Source organism: Mytilus galloprovincialis, chromosome 12 (genome assembly GCF_965363235.1).
Source record: "Mytilus galloprovincialis chromosome 12, xbMytGall1.hap1.1, whole genome shotgun sequence".
In the NCBI taxonomy this organism is placed as follows: domain Eukaryota; kingdom Metazoa; phylum Mollusca; class Bivalvia; order Mytilida; family Mytilidae; genus Mytilus; species Mytilus galloprovincialis.
The window spans coordinates 32,660,015-32,686,864 of NC_134849.1; the positions used below are offsets into that span (position 1 = coordinate 32,660,015).

The window sequence follows — 26,850 nt, forward strand, 5'->3', positions numbered from 1 at the left end:
CTAAGGATTTTAGTATCCCAGGAATAGATTACCTATTCCGTATTTGCCACAACTTACTCGAATTTTGGATTCTTTTATAATGTAGTATTACATATAGTAATAAATAATATTTATATAACATTATAACATAATAGAGTGCACCTCTAAGCCAGAATAATATAACATTATAACATAATCAAGTGCAAATTTTCAGTATTATTAACCGTTTTGCAAATATAACATTTTCCGTTTGACAATTGCATTTCTACTTTTCGCATATATGATGTTGTGAATATAATTCCATTGCAATTCTTTTAACGTTATTGGTGATATTAACGTTTTTTCAAATTGTCCCATACTATTTTCCAGTTAGTTTTGACATTTTTTATATATATTCTTATAAGCCAGTACTTCGGTACTGGCATGAACATACGGATTTTTTGTGTTATTAAAATTTGCTGTTACAAAATAATGGAAATTATTATAAATTAAGGAATGTATCTCTCTCATGCAAAGCTCTGATTCCTTTCACGGATTTGGCTATACTTTGTTTAACCTTTTGGATTATAGCTCTTCATCTTTTATATAAGCTTTGGATTTCAAATATTTTGGCAAGAGCATCACTGGAAAGACATGTATTGTCGAAATGCGCATCTGGTGCAAGAAATTTGGTACCGTTAATTTTATTATTAATCACGTCTCGAATATATTTGAGTTTCAGTTCATTGGGTTTGATTGTTTTGTCATTTCTATCTAATATGAACTTATGAACTAATTTGTTTGCTTTTTCATTAATTTCATTTCTAATTTCTAAAATAAGTAAGACGTCGATTGGTATTGAACTTTAAATTCTTGAAAATTTCGATATACAATTTCTTATATCCACAAGTTTTTCAAATATATGGTTACAAGTGCAAAATGCGTTGCTTTCTTCATTCCATATGTCTTTGATATATTTCATGTTAAAGATGTTTCTTTTTCATGCATTTTAATATCAAGGGATAATGAGTATTATTATACTACTTTTCCGGTAAAACAGTGCACTTTTGTTTAACCTCCTGCTTCCAGGAAAAAGAAAAGGTTTGAAAGAAACGTTCAGAATGCACAATTGTTCGTCGGTTTTTTAAGATCCTTGTTGAACCTGAGCCCAAGACCCCTCGTCAAATATATAATTTGCTCCACTTGTAATGGTGGCTAGTAACGACCCTGCCTCATCATCTAATATCAACCTTACTAAACTTAAAAGTAAAGTATCAATAAGTACGCACCCAACGAATAAAACAGATTTCAGTCGACAGTCTGAGAAACAGCATACAATTTAAACATAGTACATACAGGATGCAATATCATAATTATTCATATTAAGTTGTATGTAAACTTATGCAAACACAAAATCAGTATAATTAAATATAAAACATTATTTTTCGATTGCATTACTGTGCTGAATTGATAGCCTTTAACACTAGTTTATTCAGAGATTGATGCATGTGTTTGGATTGTATCTATACTGACAGGCATTAAGGTCAAGTAACAGTAAATGAACGCCGTCTAGCGGATTCCGCGAAATGTTGCGACGTTTTGTACGAGTTACGTCCCTGTCAGTATTACCATTTTAAAATCCAGAGAGAGAGAAATTGGAAAAATCCTTGAAGAGTACGCTAAATGGTCATGTCAGAAAGCTTTAGAAAAAGAAATAGCACTGAGCAAGTACGTAAAATATGTCATTATGGGTAAACGGCGTTACACAATCTATAAAACCAAATATAACACTGATACCAAATATATGTATATATATATATATATATATTCATTAAATAAAATAATAAAATAAGTAAAAAGTTTAACAGTTCCATTCTATCGATTTCATCCTTCCATTGGGACTCTTCAGGATAACTGATGTTATAACTGAAGAGTCCCAATGGAAGGATGAAATCGATAGAATGGAACCGTTAACTTTTTACTTATTTTATTATTTTATTTAATGAATATATATATCTGCACATGTGAAAATTATTTTTTACGCCTATATATATATATATATATACAGTTACAAAGAAATCCGATGGACAAGGTATAATTTGCAGTTGTCACTACACATAGGCAGACTGTAATTATACTGAAGAGATGAGTAGATGATCATTTCTGTACACTAAAAAGAATACTTCGTGTATTGTATCAGAGATCCTTGTTTAATTCCTACGACAAGGTAACAGCTCCTAGAGTTAGAGGAGGGGATAAGGTCTCTGCGCAATGCTAGGCGGTGTTGTCGTAGAAGTTAGAAATAAAAAGGACAGGTTCCAGTCCCGGCACCGGGGAGGAAGTTACGAATCAAATCTACTCTAACATCGTTAGGTTGATTTTCTAGGCACTGTATACACATTCCAACGCCTGGTATTTCTTAATCATAAGAAATCCGATGGACAAGGTATAATTTGCAGTTGTCACTACACAGAGGCATATATATATATATATATAATGTCTAAAAATAACAACAATTAACATTCAATCTATTTAAGCGTAGATCAGTTTGTGAAAATAAACTGATACAGTTACTGAATTACAATTATATATATGTCTAAGAATATAACTTAAACACACTAATTAATGCATTAACAAGTTCTATTAGATGTTAAATAGAAATACGCAATATTTCGCTCAGACATGTATGAGGGAAAATAATCAGGGACGTATCTATCCAATTACAAAGTGGGGGTCTTGATCCATTATTAAAGATGGTGTTCCAACTATAAGTCCCCATTCAACATGCATTTATCGTTAAGAATAATTTGGGGTTCAAACCCTGGACCCCAGCCTGGTTCCGCCAAGTATGTACTTTAACAGAAGGAATTGGGTGAACACATGCATAGGGTATTTGAGCGGGATGGGGATGGAGGATGCAAATAGGGTCATTTGAGGGCAAAATTCACTGGATTAGCCTTACCTGGATTTTGAAATTGGATTATTAGGCCTTTTCTATTTGCAGTGTTTCATTTCGCACTGCGTGACATTCCAATTTCATGGTCCACTGAACATAGAAAATGATAGTGCGAGTGAGGCATCCGTGTACTATGGACACGTTCTTGTTTTGTTTTTTGTAAATAACGTTTTATATTGTATTATGCTCTTTGTAAACACATTCAATGGAAAATAAAACAAAATATTCTTACTTTTCAAACTGCAACCTGCGATGATCCATTATCGGATTGAATCCATGTATAAGAAATACCCAGTTGTGATCACGATAAAATTCGTGATGTTAAAATGTATCTTTTATTATATGAACATAAACCTAAGTTTGTAGTCTTTTTCAATTAGAATACCAGAAACCACTGCTAATATCGCAGGGTAATGTGGAAACTGAAGTAGACGGTCAAGATGTAATGCATGTATCGTTTGATGGTGCGTGGCAAACACGTGGTAGTGGTAGATGTTATAACAGTCTCACAGGTACTTTAAATCATAAGTCAGAATAATTTAATAATTTTGAATTTAAATGCATGTACATAGATATAGGAAGAAACCATTCAAACGGGAAAACCAACTATCTTATCTATGTAAAAACGAGAAACGAGAAATACGTATAAATTACATAAAAATACGACAACTAGTCATTCATTGCTTTTATTCTTATTCTTATCGTATACTAAGCAATCAAACTATTGTCTGTTCAAGACGATTCAATGAGTAATTTAATCATTTTTATTTCATAAGGACATGCAACGTTACTAGACTGGAAAATGTGTAAACTTTGGTCTGAAGTATGGGGATTGAGGAAATGTGACCGTGTAAATGAAAAAGGAGATGGCCATGATTGCAGAATAAATCACCAAGGAAGTCCAAAATCAATGGAATCTGAGCTAGCTGTACAAATGGTGAAGGAAATACAGAAAACAGGCTGTGAAGTAAGCAGCATTACTATGGATGATGACAGCACACCAATTGAAAGGCTGCGCAAAGAGGTTAATGCTGAAATAATGAAATTTAGTGACAGAAACCATGTTAGGAAAAAAGTGTCGCGAGATCTCAAAGGGCAGCAGGAAAAGCACAAAATGTCGATGAATGTTATAAACTACCTTACAAAAGACTTTTCATATGCTCTCTTTCAAAACAAAGGAAATCCAGAATATCTAAGAAAAGTGTTGAAATCCATCATCCCCAATACATTTGGAGACCATATATTGTGTGAAAACATGGTGTCAATATCACAAAAATCCTGACACGTACAAACATAAAAGTTTACCATACGGTAAAAATTCGACTGGAGAAGAACTGAGGAACGAGTTTAACAAACTTTTCGATATATATGCATCCAACTCTGAAAAGTTGTCTCATTTACGTAGTTCCCAAGGAAATGAGTCGTTGAATAATATGATCGCTTTGAAGGCACCAAAAGCGAAACATTTTGGCGAAAGTGAGTCTTGAGCGTTTCGTGTTGCCTCTGGTGTTGCCCAGAAGAACGAGGGTCGCTCATATATTACAGAGGCAAGTAATGCTATAAAGATAAATGAAATAAAATAATGGATTTCTTTTGTATTTTTTGCATAATCAAATTTATTTTTTATCTTATTCCTTTTTTAAACATGTCTCTGTCTTTCTGTATAGGCAATGTTACGCTATGCTATGCATCAAATGTAAATGCACTTGACGCCGTCAGGATTTTTCGCTTGTATGTAGACCTTTTGCAAGGGAATTGTTACTATAAATAGATTTCAGTATCATTCCTAATTAAAAAGAAAACAAGTTGTATACATGATTTAAATGCGTGCATCATTCTAAACTATAATTTTGCTTTTATCTAAAATTATCAAAACTATGATACATATATATATATATGAAAGTGGCGAAAGATACCAGAGGGACAGCCAACCCCATGAATCGAAAAAAAAAACTGACAATGCTATGGCTAAAATAGGAAAAGACAGACATAAATATAAGTACACAAGAACAAACATAGAAGCAACACGAATCCCACCATAAACTGGGGGTTGATCTGACGAAAAAAACTAAATTAATGCGTCTTAAATACCGTACCAAATTAGATTGATTGTTACTTGCTTTACGCCGCATTAGCATACCAAATTAGAATATTATTGTTTATATCAAACTTTATTTCATTGCTTTCTGTTAATGTCGAACACGTGATCTATACTTACAAAGGTGAATGAATTGCACCATCTTCCTCCTGGAAAATATACTGTATTACAAAGACAACGTCTTGAGAGGAAGCGAAAATCAGAGAGAGATAAAGAGACCTCAAGAACGGCTAAGCTGAAAAGATTGTCGAAAAGGGGCAGAAAAATCAAGAAAGAAATATCAAAAGAAATAAGATAAGGGAAAACTTACGAATCGGGCGTATCATCGGCTACTAGCTTTACAAACACTGATGACATTATCATTGAGTTTATACCCCACCTGAACCAGAAGCTGAAGCTTGGCCCATACCATTAAAAGAAACGACATGTGTCTATTTTGACCTAGAAACAACAGGATTCGGTAAGATGATTCGCAATATCATATATTTGTTATTTTAGTAATTATCAATACACGAAGAAGAACTAAGTGTACGGAGCGTCCGATTGCAGATAAAACCACAGACAAATATTCCTGGTCGATACGCTTTTCAAGAGCTTGATGAATCGGTCGTAATTATTTTGTTAAAAATAAGGCCGTTAGGTGCCTTGTCTGCATTTTTTCACATTTCTATAAACCAGTCATAACTTTGACGGGACGTATTATGGTGAACAAATGTCCCGCGTCTGTCCGTCTGTTTTGTTTTTATTTTGTTTAAGTCCGTACGACAGTCTGTTTTTGCTTATATCCATTTCATGTGAACTCTAGTGGATAGTTGGTTCCTTGACAACCACACCGCATCGTGTTGTTTTATTTTTATTGGTGTCAACTACACTTACTCTCTGCATGGACGCACATTTTAAAATCTATTGTCACATATTAAAACTCTGAATGTGGTCAGATATATATATATATATATATATAAAAAATACTGTTCAATTCAAATTTTGTATTTGATGACTGTATTCTTATCTTTCTGTCCCCCTAATGTACCTTCAATTGCATTGAAGTTTACAATGACCAAAAGGCTTAGGTTAATATAGTTTCCTGTTATTACAACCCTCCTTTTTTGTCGCATGTTGTGTATCATGTACTGTTCTATATATACTTCGAACATGCACATGCACACCTTGGGAACAATAACCATGTAGTAATAATTAACGTTTCTATTCATACATGTACAATACGTTTTATACAGAACAAAGAAGGATATTTATAAAGATGTCATTTCGTATGCATGTTCAATTTCTTGTTAACTTGCAGATGTATTAATAACCACACGAAACTCTTTTAAGAATTTGTAGAATCATTGATGTAATGTTTGTTTATATATGCGATGTCAACTTCTATCAATATAAAATATTTGTAGAAACAGACGATATATTGGTATCCTTTATCGTTACAGGAATCTGCTCTGATATGATACAATTGAAGCAGCATATGGACAGAACACATTCTGTCGTTATATAGTTCCGAAACAAGTCACCACATGTTCTGCTGCTAAACCGGAACGGTGAAATAATGCCAACAGATGACCTTCTAGATAGTCTTAAAGAATTTATTAATTGGTTACCTGACGACTTTATATTACTTGCGCATAATACAAAGCTTTTTGATTCCAGAGCTATAGTTTATTCAATGGAGAATAATTCGTCATTTAATAGTTTTAATTAAACTAAAATGTAAGGGTTTTGTTGACTCGTTAACTTTAATGAGAACTGTGCTTCTAGAGAGGAAACAAACGGGGAAAAGATTTAACCAGGAGAGCTTGGTATTTGATATTCTTGGCGTAAAATACGACGCACATAATGCCGTGGGAGATGTCTAATCCCTATTTCTCGCTTACCAATGAGAAAATTACACCACACTCTTTCTCGGTGGGATATGTTTCACAATCTGTCCGACAATTGATTTTGTTGAATAAGAGACTGGCTTCGTTCATTATACCGGCGTCAGTTTTATCCAAAGGGATGGTGCGGAAAATGGCGAAATTTGGACTGGAACAGCGTCATCTAATGTTGGCAAATTAACGCGAAGGGTCCGATGGTGTTGCCAATCTCTTATCGGAACTTTTTTTTTGGAAAACCCAGAGTCACAAAAGACAGAAAAATTATAGCATCAGTTACATCTTTTTTTGAGTCAAGACATTATAATGATTTCTATTGTTATGCTGTTATTGTACATTTTCTATCATGTACTTTACAAAGTCGTTGCGTCTGATATAGCAATTTGTTTATACATATATACTGATAATGAGCATGTCATATTTTTTTTTGCAACTAATGATTTCATTTAAAATACTTTTGCATAAAAGGGGGTTTGATTTGGGTTTACGAAATAAAGAATAAAGGGCAAAACTTGCAGAAAAAAATGCCAAAAAAATAAATAACAGAGAATAATGGAGTGCTAAAATATAAAGAATAAAGAATATTGGTAATACACTATTAAAATGTTAAATGACGGACCCTTAAGATATAAAGAACCTATCGATACAAAACATATAATAATCATGCATAATCAAAACCAAGACGTTGGAAATTCATAGTATGATAATTTGACGTTATGTAATAAAATTGACGACGTCACGATTTTTGATAGGTTTTGTTTGCAAAATGTTGAGGTTGCAGCGCTTCTACCGGCAAAACGAAGTCGGTGACCATATTCATTTTACATCATTTCTCTTATTGGTAAGACAAAGTAGAAGAAACTGTTATTTTAAAAAAAAAATTCTATGGAGTGATTCGTGTGATTCATACAGGAAACCGAAAAATGTAGAAGAAAAACAAGGATTTTCCCTATATATTCAATGTAATTTAGTACATTCCCGGACCATTATAAAAGTTGATTTTTCTCGAAAACGAAGTCGGTGACATATAATTTTTTTTTACATTTTCGATGTATATTTTCAATATCTAATTGAGTTCAAAATTGAAAAAAACTCTATGGACTAGTTTTTTTACTGATCCTTAAATACAACATCAATGTTAACATAACAGTAGCATATTCCGTTTTAACATCAAGTTTGTGATTTACTTTTTTCTACAGGTGATGTCGAACATCTGGTCCGAGACCACAATTGTCGTCCTTTGATTTTTGTTGTTATTTAAAATATAGTCCCTAGTGTTGACAGTGGGTTACTTGCCTTTATTTTTAATATCCCTTCCAAAATTTATTTCTCCATGGTTAATGCCTCAAATTGCAAGTAGATGGGGGGCATTTTTTTTATTTTCGTTTATGTTCTAAAAGAAATGCACTATGACATAATTGCAGTCTCGGACCTGAGAGGTGAAATCTGTAAATATAGAATCTGTACTTTGGCGACTTTCCTAAATGATTTGACGGTGTCAATTTGTCAAATAACATGAAACTAAAGGATTTAAACTTTTATTTTATAGAATTTCTGCAAAAATTACCAATTTTAGAATTTTATGGTCAAAATAGGCATTTTATAGCTTTTTAAAATTTGATGCATAAATGGCATCCTGACTTTCTATCTGACAGGTTTTCATGTGTTAATATTTGTGTTTCTATGCCTTTATCTAGTTATTTTACTTATTTATGAACTCTGAATCTACAGAAAAGAATATTATCTCTGACAAAATGTGCAAAATGTGTTGTATAAATGACCCTTATCTAATCAAAAGTGGGGAGCTTGGTACATAAAATTTGATGTCCATAAAAAAGACCTCACTAAATGTGTATCAAAAGCACTTTACAATGTCTATTGTACCTGTTTTATTTCACATAATATCTTTCTTTTCTTCTGTAGGATAGCAAGTGGTTTAAATATAAGCCTGTTGACAATAAATGCATGCAAGTTTTTCCATAAAAAGACAAAAATCTGTGTATCAGACCATACTGTTTGTAAGAAAAGTTAATTGCAAGAGTCTTTTTGTGCTCAGATTTGTTGTATCATGTCACATGAGTATAGAAATGATAAAAAAGACACAAATTTTTCTTTTTTTAGCCTCAATATGCATTTTTTAATGTAAATATGTGGCATGGCCTAAATTGACCCTAAATTTTTTCCAGTCTTACTTGGCCTAAGACCCTTTTAAACTAATATGATGTGTTATTTGTAACTTTTCTTTCCATTTAAAGTACTTTTAATACATATGTAAGGATTATTTATAACCAAAAAGCCTCATAAATTTAAAATTGCTGGAAAATATTACATCTTCATGTAAGGCCCGCTTTCATTGAAAAACCGCAATTTTTAGGCGCAGGCTTATATAAATTTGACTTTAGAATAATTATGCCAAGTCTGATAAATCAAATGAGTTCTTTATTGCTTTTAGTACCTGATAAGTTATATATAAAGGCATTTAAAGTATTTTTTTGCAATTTTTTAATTTTAAAAGCCCCAAATGTTGAAAGTTGAAATTTTTCAATTTTAACGTCAAAATTTTACACTCAAAGATGAGTATAGAACTTAACTTATTGTCTATAATGTACATCCTATTGTCATGAAACTTTGTAAGCAGTGTTAAAATTCATGAAGCTTTGGTCATACCAAGTTTTTTTTTAGATTTGTCAACTCTTTCTATCCTATTAGGTCCGAGACACAATTGTCGTCCCTTGATTTTCGTTGTTCACAAATATAGTCCTTAGTGCAAAACATCACAAAGTAGTGTACAAAACATTTATTTGGATACTGAAAAGTATATTGTGTGAAAAAAAAATGCATTTGAAAAGTTTCAAACATAATTTAGAAAGTTACTTTTATAAAATTTGACTTTTCCAAACAGTGTTCATTATGTAGATTGTTAAATTAATCTTTTTTGTCGATTCGTCCGTATTAAAATGTTTTTCTTTTCTTTTGATGCATATGATAGAAAGATTTCATATCTAATGTACTGAATTTGGGGTCCGACGTTCGTGAACGTTTACTCTTTGAACTTCTAATTGGGAACCACATGAAAGGATCTGTATTCAATATATGAATCTGTTATTCTTCTCCATTTTTGAAGCATATGATAAAAAGATCATAACATGTCATTTTTCATTTCGCATGTATTATCAGCCCTCGGTCAATATCAGTCCTTGAGCCATGCGGCTCTTGGGCTGATATTAAACCTAGGGCTGATAATACATGCGATATAAAAAATGCCATATAATAATCTGATATTATCCGTTTAATTCAACAACACAACAGGAAAATACACATCCAAAAAGCATAATGCGATATCGAGCAGTGTAGATTACGCTTTCAATTAATTACAGCGAGTCTCAATATGTTATGCGGCAGCAGAGATGACCTCCATACACATGATATCACAAAAAAGTAGAAAACACGTAAACTATGTAGAGTATGCTTTCATTCTATCACAGCGAGTTTTAATATGATCTGCCGGTTTTTCAACAGCGACCACCTCGATAGTAAATAGAAGAAACCATATACAAAAAAAAAATAAGTATTCAGCAGTCATTGTCATCATTATACCATATGATATGAATATTTTAAAATGGTTACTTCTTTCTAAGAGAAACATTGCTTTTTTCACAACTTCCTTCCGTGATGTACTCAGTTCTTGACAGTTCGCTTTTATTTGATATTTGCTATGAATTTAGGTTCTGTTTTCAGACAGTTAAGTGTTTTACATATTAGGACAATATTACTTCGAAAATTGAATCGATTTAACATTAGAACAGGCACGATTACTGAGTATTACTGAATATGTTTTTCAATAAATTAAAGTATATATTTACTTTATGTCAATGAAAAATCACCGTACGACTTTTACATTGGGATGTAAATTAGTTAATAATAGACACTTTGCAGGGTTTAAAGCGCCCACAGTGTATCAAAGTAAGATGAAATGAAGTTATACAAGACACTAACATTAACCCTTTGAAACGTAAGAACGATACACTATAATACATGTTAAAACTGGGAAAGACATGTACTTTATCAGATAAAATAAATGTACTTTCCTGAAATTAAAATTAAATTGTCTTTAATAAATAACAAATCTTATACTTTTGATTGTAGATGAATTTGAGAGTTATAAACAGCTAAATACTACGGTTAAAAAGAACAGTTCTGTGAGATCAGGTAATGTGCATTATCATAATGAATTATTTACAGGGATAAAAGCTTGAATTGTATACAACTAGACTTGGCTTAAGGTGGTACCTAATACAACAGGGAGATAACTCTGTAAAGTCAGCTTAACGTTTTAATTACGTTGTGTTGTAAAGGGTGTATTAAGCTTCTACATGATCAAAATTGGTGTTGGTCAAACTGCTATTTTACCAGTGTAATTTTTCTGGAAAAACGGTTTGTTCAAAATTTTTTAAATTTTATATATTTTTGTTAAAGGGTCAAAGTAAATACTTTGACAAAATTTTATGAAAATTAAACGCGTCAAATTAATTTAGTGAAAGTGTTGGGTACCACCTTAAAACAATCATCAGGATGTCACCATAAACAATATGTAAATGTCTACAACATATCGCACTTACGCAAGACATCATTTCTTTTGCATGAATTTTCCTTATAGTTTCATATAAAATATCTGAAGATAGAAATCCTTTACAAGATTTTTTTTACAAAGTATCAGGTGGCACATTCAGTACTTTGACAGTTCACTTTTATTCAATATTTGCTATTCAGTTAATGTTCTTTGTACACAGTTAACTGTAAGTTTGTGCTGTTAATCATTCAACACTAGATAAATTGCAGGCCTTGGGTTTGAAACACCTACTGTGTACTAGTATGGAAGTATGTTCAAGTAATGTTGTGGCATAACATGAATATCAATTATATGGTCATTTTTATAAATTTTCTGTTTACAAAACTTTGAATTTTTCGAAAAACTAAGGATTTTCTTCCCCCAGGAGTAGATTACTTTAGCCGTATTTGGCACAACTTTTGGGAAATTTGGGTCCTCAATGCTCTTCAACTTTGTATTTGTTTGGCGCTTTTAAACTATTTTGATCTGAGCGTCACTGATGAGTCTTATGTAGACAAAACGCGCGTCTGGCGTATAAAATTATAATCCTGGTACTTTTGATAACTATGTTGTACAAGAAGCTTACATAAACCCTTTGAAACGTGTGAGCGATGCACCATAGTACATGCTGAAACTGGGAAAGACATGTACGCCATCAGATAAACATGGACATACATTCCTGAAACTAACCGTTTCAAATATTGTTATTTTTTTTTTTTAATAACAAATCTTACACTTCGGATTGCAGATTACCCTGACGATGGAACTGAAAGATTGAAACTGATAACTAGTGTGAACAAAGACAGATGTTGGCGATCAGGTAATGGGCTACTAGTATATCAAAATATATATATGAATATACAGACACTGTGATATTATTAATCTGCCAGATGGAATTATATTTAATTCATTTAATCCATCATGTTGTTGTTTAAACGTCTCTATTTCAAAACGGAGAACTTTTGGAAAAATATAAATTCTCCCTAATCGTGCATCTCTTAATTTTTGACCATTTGTTAAAAATTTAAATGATATTTTGTCGATTATGCCTTGGTCTTATAATGATTTAACATACTCAAAGACTTGGATTTTTAGTTCTGCCATTTTAAATGAATCTAATTGGCAGTAATGTTGAGTATTTAGTTGTCTTGTGACTTCTGTTATGTAGTCTAGTCTATTTAAAAAAACACAATTTTAATTTTTATCTGCCTTTTTTTATTACTATTGTTTCATCATTTTTCAAATTGCGTAGCGCTATTCTTTCGCCCTTAGTCAGATTGTTTTTTTGCATTTCTTTCTATTGGTAGAAAAGACAATTCAAGCTTGGTTAATTCATATAACTTTCCAACGTATGGCAAGTAGAGGCAGGTTTTTATCCTGTATTGCTACGAAATGGATGGATGTCAGATTTTTTTTGACTGAACATTTACCGACATCGTAATATTCTGGCAAATTCATTGTAGTCTTTTAGTATAGACATTTTTGCATTTTTGCGTGACGGCGTTGGTATAAATTTCAAGCCTTTCGCCAACAGGATATATTCCTGATTTGATAATCTGCGTTTTGATAGATTGATTACATGCTTTTTCGCATGTGCCGTTCTTTGCTGCATATTGTATTTATTCCGTTCTTTTTTATTGTAGAATCGGAATTTTTGCCTTTTAGCATTTCTATTTTTGAGTTCACATTGGGTGATTCTCTTAGCTACACGCATTTGTTGAGCTCACATTGGGTGGCTGACGAATTTTTAGCTTTACACATGTTATAAACCTTGAAAGGAGATCCGCCCACATTCACGTGGGTTGATAGGCGGGGATAAGATAGCAGTGAGAAATTTTCCGTGTTGATGATGTAAAAATTAGTCCCATTGTTTTGTGGAATTTTCAAAGTAAATCATGTCATGAAGTATTTTCGACTCTATGCTAAAAGCTTTGTCCACCGGAACAATAAATTAACACCGTATCCCATCAAACAGGAAATGCGGATCGTTCTCAATGCAGAAAATGATTCTCGGTAAGGTGCAGTAGGACAGCCGTCCATGAATACATTTTGTTATAATAAAACACCCATGCAACCACGCATCCCATATTGCATGATAGGACCCGACACAAATAATTTCGTGTTATGTTGGTCTCTTGTGGAGAGTTGTCTCATTGACAATCATACTACATCTTCTTTTTTTATATTTATATGAGTATATTAAATAAACATGTATATACCTAGCTAAGTCAGTTTATATCTTGTTTTTCGTATGACTATACAAAAGGCGAGGAGACCTACTTGATAGATCAGGTTGACTGATAAGCTGTCTATATAAAGTAATAGGACAACCATATAATCTTCAACAATGAGAAAAAAAAACATACGGTATTGTCGGCTACAATAGTCCATGAATTGAAAAATATGAAACAGTTCAAATGAGAAAAATAACAGCCTATTTTAAAACAATATGAATTACGAAATACACATATAAAAGACATCAACAAACGAAAACCATTGAACTACATGCTCCTGAGTTGGAGCAGGCACATGCAATATATTGTGGCGTTTAACATGCTTGTAAACAGCCGGGACAGTTTTGTTACAGCACAGCATAAGAACAAACTATACAAATCAGTGAAAAAGGGATTAACGTATGAGATCGATACGAAACAGAAGGTCTAACAAAAACACCTACCGAATGTGGCAGGGTATTTTTACCTCGTTTTCAAACAGTCAAAGTACTGAAGTACTGAACATCGAATGACTGCAAGTTCTTTTGAATTGTCACAAGCACTTGTCTCAGAAAAAAAATCACATCTCTATACTTGAAAGTGAAGTTAATGTACAGATATATTTTTTTTGAAACTCAGTACACATATTCTATATCATATGATCTTTTTAATTTCAATGCCAAATATAGAGTTCTGACCCTCAATTCCACGGTCCACTAGACATGGAAAATGATAGTGCGAGTGGGGCATTTATGTGGTATGGACACATTCTTATTCAAATCCTTTATTAAAGAAGTCAGTAAATTTACTACAGATAACACTACATCTTATCATAATGTATATCTCTAATTTCGTAATACGTATGTGTATGAGAAAATTAATATATATATTAATTTTGATAAGATTGTTGAACGAACGCGTTCAATCTTAGGATTTTATTCTTGTCAATTTTTCCGACCGAGAAGGACGAGTCGAAAACAATTAAATAGACGTCTTTCAAGCCAAAGTTAATATGTTTGCTATACACACCTATGATTTTATTAAACTTGGTTATCAATTGTTAATAAAAAATACAGTCTAGATAATAAAAAATCATGAAATATTTTGTCTAGTAATAAAAAAATCACACAAAAAACAGTAGTTGTCGTTTGTTGATGTCGTTCTCGCTTCTCGTTTTTTAGCTCACCTGGACCGAAGTGTCAAGTGAGCTTTTCTTATATCTTGGCGTCCGTCGTCCGTCGTCGTAACCTTTACAAAAATCTTCTCTTCTGAAACTACTGAGCCAAATTCAACCAAACTTAGCCACCATCATCATTGGGATATCTAGTATAACAAATTTGTCCGGTGACCTTGCCAACTAACCAAGATGGTCGCCATGGAAAAAAAATAGAACATAGGAGTAAAATGAAGATTTTGGCTGATATCTCAGAAATCAAAGCATTAAGAGCAAATCTGACATGGGTAAAATTGTTTATTAGGTCATTATCTATCTGCCCTGAAATTTTAAGATGCATCAGACAACCTGTTGTTATGTTGCTGCCCCTGAATTGGTAATTTTAAGAAAATTTTGCAGCTTTTGGTTATTTTCTTGAATATTATTATAGATAGAGATAAACTGTAAACATCAATAATGTACAGCAAAGTAAGACCTACAAATAAGTTAACATGACGAAAATGGTCAATTGACCCCTTAAGGAGTAATTGCCCTTTATAGTCAATTTTTAACAATTTTCATAATTTTGTACATTTTTACAAAATATTTTCCACTTAAACTACTAGGCTAAGTTCATTATAGATAGAGATAATTGTAAGCATCAACAATGTTTTGTAGCCAAAAACACATAGACCAAGGTGAGCGACACAGGCTCTTCAGAGCCTCTAGTTATATATAGAGTTTAGACCTTTGGTTCCCGTTTGAATGGTTTTACACTAGTCATTTTGGAGGATCCTTATAACTTGCTATTCGGTGTGAGCCAAGGATTCGTGTTGAAGAGGGTATTTTAACCTATAATAGATTATAATAAGAAACGCAAGAATAAAAAGAAATATTTGGCCTTCAATGTCTCAACCTTTTTTAGTGTGAGTAACTTCATTGTTCACTTAGATTTCGATTTTGATATTGTTTCCATTATAGATTTCCGGTAATTGTTCTGCATAAAACCCTATGGGAAAGCACATTAACTAAATTTTCCAAACGTTTATTGGAACCTAATGATTTGGCAAGGTGTTGCAACCTGTAATGTAAAAATGTTACAGCCGATTCCACTGAGTGTGTAGGCAAATGTAGCCTATCCTTGGTTAGCTTGCTGGTATTATTAGGTTAGGTAAACTACCCTCCTCTCCTTTAAGAGTAGACTAGTTCGACAAATAACCAATCAATCTGTCTGTAGGACTAGGCTCCTTCTACAGGAGGGTGGTATACCTTACCTAGTTACTTCATAGTTCAGCTAACAAACAAGCGATCCAAAGATATTACCTTTGTCTACACACTCAATGTAATCGGCTGTAATGAAAATGCGGAGTTTGTGAGACCAGGCTCAAGCAACTAGTCGGTAGCAGTCAGTTTTCAAATATATAAATATTGCATAAGACTCAAACGTACTTAAAATGTTTTTATTAATATATAACCACTATCTCATCATTTTTTAAAATATAATTAAGCAGTCAAAGACACTTTTCAATGAATTTTATAATTTCATTGCTGGTTTATTTAAGAATTGAATGCTTTTTTTTTGTTACTTCATTGAGGTGTAAAGCGATTACCAAAATAAATTTTGTATGAAAAGCGGAAGCGCTTCATTCTGAAAATGTACGCACGGTCTACGCTTTTACAACCCTATAAAGTTACAAAAAGAAGCATTCAACATTTATAATTACATGTTTTAGCTAGGATCATGAAAACACGATTTTTATCAAGTTTTTTTTTTTATTAAATTCACCTTTGCACTTTATTGTGGGACCTCGTGTCATCATGAATAATGATTTTCGTTGTGTAATGTAACATGAGATGTGCAGTTAGCCAATCAGAATAACGAATTATAATGAAACATACATCTTATGTTATTATTACTTATATAAAGCCAAAATCAATCGCTTTCGATATATTACACAGTGTACTGCCCGCTTTACACTTGGAGTGTTTATAGAATCGTAAATAATTATGATTTTTTTTAATGATGGCAAAATTGCACTATTGGGTGAAATAGCTTTCCTTATTATCGGCATCCTGTCAAATAGTTCATGAAAAGTAATAATAATTCTGCATTAAAAGAAAAGAAAGTTGCACATGTGCTTTAACTTTTTTTTGCCACACAAAACTGTTTTTACAAAACATTCTACCTCTGAACTAGTGGATTTCGCTTAAATATGACTGGACAAAAGGTTTATTTTTTGTATTCAAAGTATGGTTGGCAAGTAAATTATTCATTAGCTTAAAAAAGATTGATTCGTGCTATAAATTAACTTGTAATTTTGATCTCAAGTAGGCCCTAGATCTCTAGCTTACGTTCTCACCTAGAGCAGATAAAAGTATTTCCATAGAATTTTTTTATTAACTGTCTGGTAAGGGTTTTTGTAGGGTAGACGACCTCAACTTTAGACCTACTGTAGAAAAAAAACTAAGCAGAACAACACCCTGGATTTTTCTACTGTAGACCCCAGCTACCCAGCTTCCCTTTGCACCTAGTGAGGACAATTTTTATTACATTTTCGATAATGATGGGGTTCGGTGTTCGACCCCAACTTTGGACCTATCTTTGAAAAAAAAATAAGCTAAACAGCAACCTTGATTTTTTTCTCAAGCAGACATCAGCTACCAAGCTCCCCTTTACACATTGTTCGGACAGAGGTATTTCCGTAGACATTTGTTTATTAACTTTTATGTAATGATGGGGTAGGGTGGGTAACTGCGGTCCACTTGAAATTTTTTTACAGGGACTCCTGTGTGGTGTGGTCTATGCAGAACAATTACCGGAAATCTATGGTAGTTTGCAAAATAATAGCTTTTTTTTATAATGTGATATGTAAAATGTTGGTAAATAATGAAAGCATGCTTCTGAATTAATAGACATAGAAATAAAGGGAAACCATATGATAACCAATAGCAATATCCCAGAGACAAACTAACGTTCATTAAGGCAACTAGTATGATGGTCTGGATTCGGGGTTCTTAATTTCTGTATTCTGTGATATTTTATGTCATATTTCTCTATTCTTTATACTTTTTGACAATTATTCTCTTATCATTACATTTTAACACCATTATTCTAGCTATTTTATTTATTTCTTGGTCCATTGTCTCAATTATTTATATTTTTTGTCCACTATTCCCAATTCCATAATCCCCCATCAACGACCTCTAGTTAATGTCACCTTATAGTCTTCACTAATAAGCAAAATTAATACCTTCACTGGGGTAAAGCTGATGACCGTAACTGCATTCACGGTCATCCCAAGATGTCGGATGAAAAATTAGGTCAGTTTCTGTATTGTCTGTTAAAGTGTTTCTATATCATTTTCTTTACAAATCATACATTGAAACGATGTAAATTTATAAAAGGATCACTCGGAAATCACTAATTACTTCTGAGAAATGTGCATGAAACGGGAAATTCGATTTGAAAAAATCGCCAAGATGACCGTAAATCACAATCGAGATGACCGTAACAGAATCAGCGATTCATAACAAGGCTGACCGTAACTGCTTTTAAGATGACCGTAATTTGTAAATGATGACCGTAACTTTTAAAGGATGATCCTCAATTCTAAGAAATATCCGTATTTATATAACTACCTTTTTGTATCAAATGATTAATCGTGTTGGTATACACATATTAATATGAGAGTTTTATCCTATAGGTAGAAGAAAATAAGACGTACTTCAAATGCAAAGATTACCATATGTATCTTTTTTACAGTAGAGTGTTTAATTTTTAAAATGAATTTGCCAAAAGACATGCAAATGAACAGGAAGGGAAAACATGCTACAAAAGCGCGATAAAATGACACCTTACAAGCATAATGAAAAAAAATGCGGTGCACAGTTCAACTGCTCGACATAAGTTTTTTTTGTTTCTGGGATTCCTTTCAATGACATATAATAAATACACATTTTTAAAAATGCCAAAAAAAAACTGCATGTACACACATTGATATTATATCGTCTTTCATTTTGTCGTGCAAATAAAATAACAGAAATATTTTGAAATTATCATTCGAATAAACTAGAGAAGGTGAGCTCTAGCAAAGTAGATCTTTAAAATAGTATTGTACGAAAAGCGTATCACAAGGCGGATCGTTGTCAATTTGTATATACAATGTATACAGAAATGTTATTCATACAGTCAGGATTCTACTTCTTCAAAATTATCTCCCCATTACGCCAGTTCATGCTCACAATCGTAGAAATGGAAGCCATTGTAGGGATGACGCTCTGCCAATTTTGCTCTTGAAAACTGATAAATTTATCCACATAGCACCATTACGATCGATCGTTATATGTCAGTTATATTTTAAAAGACAAATGTATCTACTAGCTAATGAGCATTAGTTAATGATCTTGTCTGCATTGATTCAACTTAAAAATATTGTCTGTTCGGATGTCAGATGGAATTTTTGAAAATTCTTAAGCATTTAAAAAAATTCTAATTAAATATTTCGTGGAAGGGCAGACTAAACAATTTTAATGGTTGAAGATTATAAACCCTAGTTATCACACACAAGAAAATCATATTTTTTCGAAGATATTCATTTTCATCATCCAAATTAAAAGACTGTCGTCAAGTACTTTTAGAAACAAATAGCTATTCGAACACACCTACTCTGTTTTTGTGATTCATTAGATAGATATCTCACTTGACCCATATATTTCATCTTTTCGTACTGTCATTTTTTTACGTTATAAAGTCAACCTGTAGCTTTGATATATAATAATGATAGAATTTGAAGCAAGATGCTATATAAAATACTCTTGCTTTGTACGTTTTAAAGACAAAATATACACCCAAACATGCCCTAACATAAAAAGGTGCACTCGATTTTTCTCTTTTCGATACAACATGTGGTATCTATGATGAGTTTATTTACACATAAACATTAATTTTCGTTATACATGTTATGGTATCATATAAAATATCTGAAAATAGAAATCCTTTGAAAGAGTAATTTTTTTTAAAAGAGTATCCAGTGATACAATCAGTTCTTTGGCAGTTCACTTTTATTCATTCTTTGCTATTCAATTCAGGTTCTGTGAACATAATTCAGTGTGAATTAAGCTGTAAATCATTCAACACTAGATACCACTAGATAAATGGCAGGCCTTGAGTTTGAAGCTCCAAGAGTGCACAAGTATGAAAGTATGCTCAAGTAACGTTGTGCAAGAGGCCTACATAAACCCTTCTAAACGTGTGAGCGATGCTCTATAGTACATGCTGAACAAATGAAAATCATATACGCCATCAGATAAACATGAAAATACTTTCACTGGAAAAGACATGTACGCCATCAGATAAACATGAATATACTTTCCAGAAACTAACCGTTTCAAATATTGTTTTTGTTTTATTAATAACAAATCTTACACTTCTGATTGCAGATTACTCTGGCGATGGAACTGAGAGATTGAAACAGCAAAAAACTAGTGTGAAGAAAGGCAGAAATTTTCAACCAGGTAATGTTCTATATGAAAATTAATTAATTACAGGGGTAAAAGCTTTAGTTGAAGGCAACACGACTTTGCTTAAAACTAATTAACATCAGGAGATCATCCTACGATTTGAACAAAACGTAAATACTTTAAATATATAGCACATAAACAAGACATATGAAATTTAGTTTTTAGCATTAATTTTCCATATAGTATCAAATAAAATATCTGAAGATAGAAATCCTTTAAAAGTGTAAACCTTTTTTACCAAGTAATCTGTGATACAATCAGAATTTTTGACAGTTCACTCTCATACAAACTTTGATATTATGTTCATGTTCTTTGCACACAATTCAATGTGAATGTTTTGATAAGAGGAATAGAACTACAAACACTGAACTGATAAAAAAAGGGTTCCGGATAAAACTTTCGAACATGATTGGATATGTCTAAAAAATGGTTAGAGAATATGCTGGATATACGTGAATGATATATCATTCTTACGGTAAAATAACTTTAAAATAACACGACTTTAACAGGACATCTTCATGCCTTCAATAACACACATATTACAAGGGTTAAATCGTCCTATTTTGAATTGAAATATGTGAAAGTGAAGGTTTGCAAAACGTTTACATTGACCCTAGAGAAAGTGAGAAAAATATGTATTTTCAATAGTAAAAACTGAAAATAATTATAGATATATCAGCAATCAAATAACATAATTATACCATTCACTGCATCGATGTATACACAACAAAAAAAATGGTTGAATTGTAAAATGCCTTTCCAAAATGTAATGTTTAGTGTGATAAGTTCACATATATAATAAAAATTACAGGTCACCGAGTATTTTTACAAGCTGAAGGTTTTAAAAAATGACACTTGTTTATCATAGATTACACAGAGTAAACAGAATGATAGAATCTTTAAGTAAAATCTGAGAACATAGCACTTATGAAACGCGTTCAGAATGTCCAAAGAAAAATGGGTCACCGTATGTTTTTAAAGGCAGTGCACAAGTGCCTTTTATGGCTCTGTGCTATATCAATGATATCGTTATTACTAAATAACAGGGTTTATCCGTTTAATTGAAAACAACACAACAAGAAAAGACATATGAAGATGGCATCATGTGATATCGAACCGTAGCTATAGAGATTACGTTACATTTTATGACAGCGAGTTTCAATTTGCTATGCGACAACACAGATAACATCCATACACACGATACCACAACAACAAAAAGAAAACACATGCACAAGAAAATGAAATTAAATCGTCAGCAGTCATTTACATCATAATAATATCATATGAAATATTTGAAAATGGAAATACTCCTTAACAGAGAAAGTTAAGTTTTTACAACGTCTTCCTGTGATTTATTTAGTACTTGACATTTTTCTTTATTAAATCTTTGCTAAGCAGTCAGTTTTGTTTTCAGACAGTTCAGTGTTGAATGTGTTGCATAGGTGAAAAAAACTTGATTTTACATGACTCCAGGCAAAGAGTAGTACTGACTATTACTTATAATGAATAAACATATATATTGTATATTATTTACTTCATGTTATTTAGACAGGAACCTAACAATTAGATAACTGTACAATATGTACATGGCATCATAAAACATTCAACAAAAGACAAGTGACAGGGTTTAAAGCACCAATAGTGTACTGATGTATGATTCAGTGAAGTTGTACATAAAGCTGACATTGAGTTGTACAAAAAGCTGACATTGACCCATTGAAACGTGTGAGCGATACACGGATACACAATAGTATAAATAAAAAATGTGTACGACATAGATAAGCCATCAGATAAGATTTGCTAAGTTTCAAATCAAGTTTCAGCAGTCGGGTATTTCCTGAAACTGTTTTTTTTTAAATTGTGTATATAATAAATAACCAACCTTACACTTTCCGATTGCAGATGACTTTATCGATAACATAGGGGGCTTGAAAATTATAGACACTTGTACGCAAGCCGAACGAACTGGAGAACCAGGTTATGGGCTATATCTTAATTGATGTTTTACACGGTTATTTCTTGACTTGAATATAAATTTACCTGGCTTAAAATAAAAATATACATATCCAGAGATCATCATGCGATGTCATACAATGTAGAGTATTCTTTTATTATATCACAGTGAGTTTCAATGTTATGTACGGCTACTTCAACAGCGACCACCTTGATACAAAATAGTAGAAACCATATACCCAAGAGAATGAAATAAAATATTCACCAGTTATTGTCATCACAATATCAAATTGTATGTTGGTTATTGTTTACTTTATGTCAATCTGAAGTAACCGTACGACATTAACATTTACATTGGACTGTAAATAATTCAATAGTAGAAACTTGGCAGGGTTTGTTTGATTGATTGATTGTTGGTGTTTTAACGCCACTTTTATTTAGTGTCGGTCACTTTTTATGGGTGGAGGAAGCCGGAGTGCCCGTGGAAAACCACCTTCGATAGAAAAACTGACAATCCAAGTCAATTGAGAAAGGTGTCGAGTGCACCCACAAGAGCGAGATTTGAACTCACAACCTCAGTGTTTGAATCGCTCACAGTGTATCAAAGTAAAATCAATTTCAGTTGTGAAAGACTCTTACATAAACCTTTTGTAACATGTGAGCTATACACTCTGGTATATTTGAAAACTTGGAAAGACGTGTACGCCATCAGATAAGGATGAATGTACTTTCCTGAAACTAAATTGACTGTTTAAAATTTTATCTGTAGTAAATAACAAATCGTATATTTTTGATTTTAGATGACTCTGAGTCTATAAACTGCATTATCATAATTAATTTATTAAAGGGGTAAAAGCTTTAGTTGATAAAAGCTTTAGTTAAACACAACAAAAGTTGGTTTAAAGCGAACAAATTAACATCAGGAGATCATCATACGATTTAAACAAGACGTAAATGCTTACAAAATATTGCATATACACAGGAAACATGATATTAAGTTTCTAACATTATTTTTTCTTATAATGTGATATAAAATATCTGTAGATAGAAATCTGTTAAAAGAAATCATTTTACAAAGTATCCCGTGATACAATCAGTTCTTTGACAGTTCACTTTTATTCAATCTTTTCAACTCATTTCATGTTCCTTGCACACAGTTTAGTTTGATTTTGGGCTGTAAATAGTTCAACACTAGACACATAACAGGCCTAGGATTTGAAACGCCTATAATGTATCAAAGTATGACCAGGTAAAGTTGTACAAGAAGCTTACAATAACCCTTTGAAACATGTGAGCGATACACTATAGTACATTTTACATGTGAAAACTTGGAAAGAAATGTACATGATGTACGCCAACAGATAAAGATTAATGTACTTTTCTAAATATAACTGTTTATTTTTTGTTTCCTTAATTAATAAAAAATCTTACACTTCTGATTTAAGATAACTCTGTCGATGTAATTGAGAGCATTAAGAAGTCAAATATTAACATGATAGAAGACGGATATGCGGGATCAGGTAATGTGCATTATCATAATCAATTAATTACAGGGATAAAAGCTTTAGTTGATAGAAAAAGATCAGGAGTTTATCATACAAAGCATTCATATTTAAAGTAAACATAAATGCTTCAATTACAACATATTGCACATACACAAGAAACATGATATTTTGTTTTTAGTATTTCTTTTCCCTATTGTATCATAAAAAAATATCTGAAGATAGAAATCCTTTAAATAAAGTAAAAAATTTACAAAGTATCCGGTGATACAATCAGTTCTTTGACAGTTTATTGTTATTCAATCTTTGTTGTTCAGTGCAGGTTCTTTGCACACAATTAAGTTTGAATGTTTTACATAGACTAATAGTAAGAACTGATAAAAAGGGCTTCGAATAAAATTTCTGAATAAAACTGAATATGTCTACATGTTCGTGAAAGAATATGCTGGATATACGTGAATGTATAGTGTGATATGTTCACAAATGGGGCAATATTCCTAATGCGCTCCAGATTGAGGATCTCAAAAGATGTGTTTCTACACAAAATCGCTGTGTATGTATTTATTTTAACAAGTGACTGAGCTGAACCTTTAATGTAAGTGAAGTATTAAATTTATATAACATATAAGAACTTATTATGTGAAAAAGTGTTATTTTACCACGAGGAGCTGCATCACACGAGGATTTTAGGAGTGTGCTAATCTACATAAAAATAAATGAATCTGTAATAAGTTCTTCTAATGACACAGGGGCAATGCAAACCATAGATTCTTAATTTTGGCATAATACACTTTAATTTTAAAAGGGCTATTCGTTTTTGTCGCAGACCTTAAATTCCATATAAAGCACTAAACATTTAAAGAAAAAGAAACCCTCAAGGTAGTTTGGTATCAGATCAAAATAATTATAACTGAAATCATCCATAATATAATTGAATGAACATAAAAACATGTTTTATTGTGTTATTTTAAGACATAAAAAACTGTGTCAATCCGTCATGGATTTTTGATGAAATTTTGGACGGAACCTTGTTTATTACCATAAGAAAATCTCCAGAGCAAAATTTCTATATTTATTTTATCTTTTCTAAATTTTACTTATGACTGGACGTGGCTTTTTAACTGTTTACACCGAGATTAAGGTTGAATTTAACATTTCAGGTTCATGCAGTCATTAATGACTTTTTCAACCCAACATTGAATTTTATGAACTTTGAACAGAAGCTTGTTTATAAAAAAAGATTCAGTATCCAAAGCATATATTAAACTGTTACTTTGAATGTTCATATTTTACTAATAAAAGGTTTACAAGTAGATGTAGGGTTAGAGGTGTTATCACGTCAATTTTTCTCAAAGGGCTTCATAAAGTGTCTATTAAAATTTGGTAGATTTTTTTTAATGATTTAAAGATCACGTCTAAAGCAAACTTATAATATATTTTTTTTCTCATTTTTAGTACTTTTCTGATAGATGGACTTTACTTTTAATTTTTTCTTTACAAACAGGCTGGGATTACATTTTTAGCTCAACTGACCAAAAAGGACCCAGTGAGCTTTTCTCATCAATTGGCGTCCAACATCCGTCGTCCGTCATCGTCGTCCGTTAACTTTTACAAAAATCTTCTCCTGAAACTACTAGGCCAAATATAACCAGACTTGGCCAAAATCATTCTTAGGGTATCTTGTTTAAAAAAATGCCCAATGACTCCGACCATCAAACAAAATGGCCGGCATGGCTAAAATAGAACATGAGGTAAATGCAGTTTTTGGGGCATATCTCTGATACTAAAGCACTTAGAGCAAATCTGTTGGGTGCTGCCCTTGAATTGGTATTTTTAAACAAAGTTTGCAGTTTTTGGTTATTATCATGAATACTATAATAGATAGAGATAAACTGGAACATCAAAAATTGTTCAGCAAAGGAGATCTATAAATGAGTCAACTCGACCAAAATTGTCAATTGACCCCATAAAAAGTTTTTGCCCTTTAAAGGAAATTGTTCACAATATTTCGTAAATTTGTGTGATCTTTTACAAAAATCTTCTCTGAAACTACTAAGCCAAATAAAACATAACTTGGCCTAAATCATCATTGGGGTATAAAGTAAAAAAAATGTATCCGATGATCCCGCCAATCAACCAAGATGGTCGCCATCACTAAAATATAAAATGGGGTAAAATGCAGTTTTTGGCTTATTTTTATGATACTAAATCATTTAGAGAAAATCTAACATTAGGTAAAAATGTTCATCAGGTGAAAATCTGTCAGCTCTGCCATTTTCAGATGCATCAAACAATTCGCTGTTGGGTTACTCCACCTGAGTTGGTAAGTGCAATGAAATTTTGCAGTTTTTCGTAATTATCTTGAATATTGTTAAAGATAGAGCTTAACTGTAAACAGCTAAGTGTTCAGCAAAGTAACATCTACTAATAAGTCAGCATGAGCAAAGTGATCAATTGACCCCTTTAGGATTTATTGCCCATTGAAGTCAATTTTTAACATTTTTTTGTTAAATATATGTAATCTTTTACAAAAGTCTGCTCCTCTGAAACTACTGAAACAAATTTAACCAAACTTGGCCACAATTATAATTTGGGTATTTAATTTAAACATATGTCCTATTACCTGGCTTATCAATCAACATGGCTGACATTGCTAAAAATAGAACAAACTGCAAGTTTTGTCTATTATTTTTTGAACCGTTATCAATAAAGGAAATCTGAAAGGAGCATAAATGTTCAGATTATTATACCCGAGATGTACTCATTGTCCATATACGTGAAAACTGTTAGACAAATTCTTCAAACGTGATTATTCTCTTTTTAAATTTTTTGAAGCGCTAGATAACACTATACAATTACAAACTTTGTTGAAGGTCGATACAAGGATAAATTGACCTAAAAGAAGTATATTGATTGAGGACGAAGTCCGAGGTCTATATACTACTTTGGGTCGTGGTCGACAATCCTGTATTAAACTCATACAAAGGAGGTAATTTTTATATAAT

General features: G+C 32.1%; 1 protein-coding gene across 1 annotated transcript in view; it reads left to right on the top strand.

Annotated features, from left to right (window-relative positions):
* LOC143055549 (uncharacterized) overlaps positions 1-26,850 on the top strand; it is a 64,680-nt gene that overhangs the window by 15,681 nt on the left and 22,149 nt on the right. Inside the window, exons 9-13 of the mRNA XM_076228709.1 lie at positions 11,042-11,104; positions 12,253-12,324; positions 20,310-20,384; positions 22,293-22,367; positions 23,789-23,863. Coding sequence (XP_076084824.1) covers positions 11,042-11,104; positions 12,253-12,324; positions 20,310-20,384; positions 22,293-22,367; positions 23,789-23,863 — 360 coding nt within the window. The remainder of the gene's footprint in view (positions 1-11,041; positions 11,105-12,252; positions 12,325-20,309; positions 20,385-22,292; positions 22,368-23,788; positions 23,864-26,850) is intronic.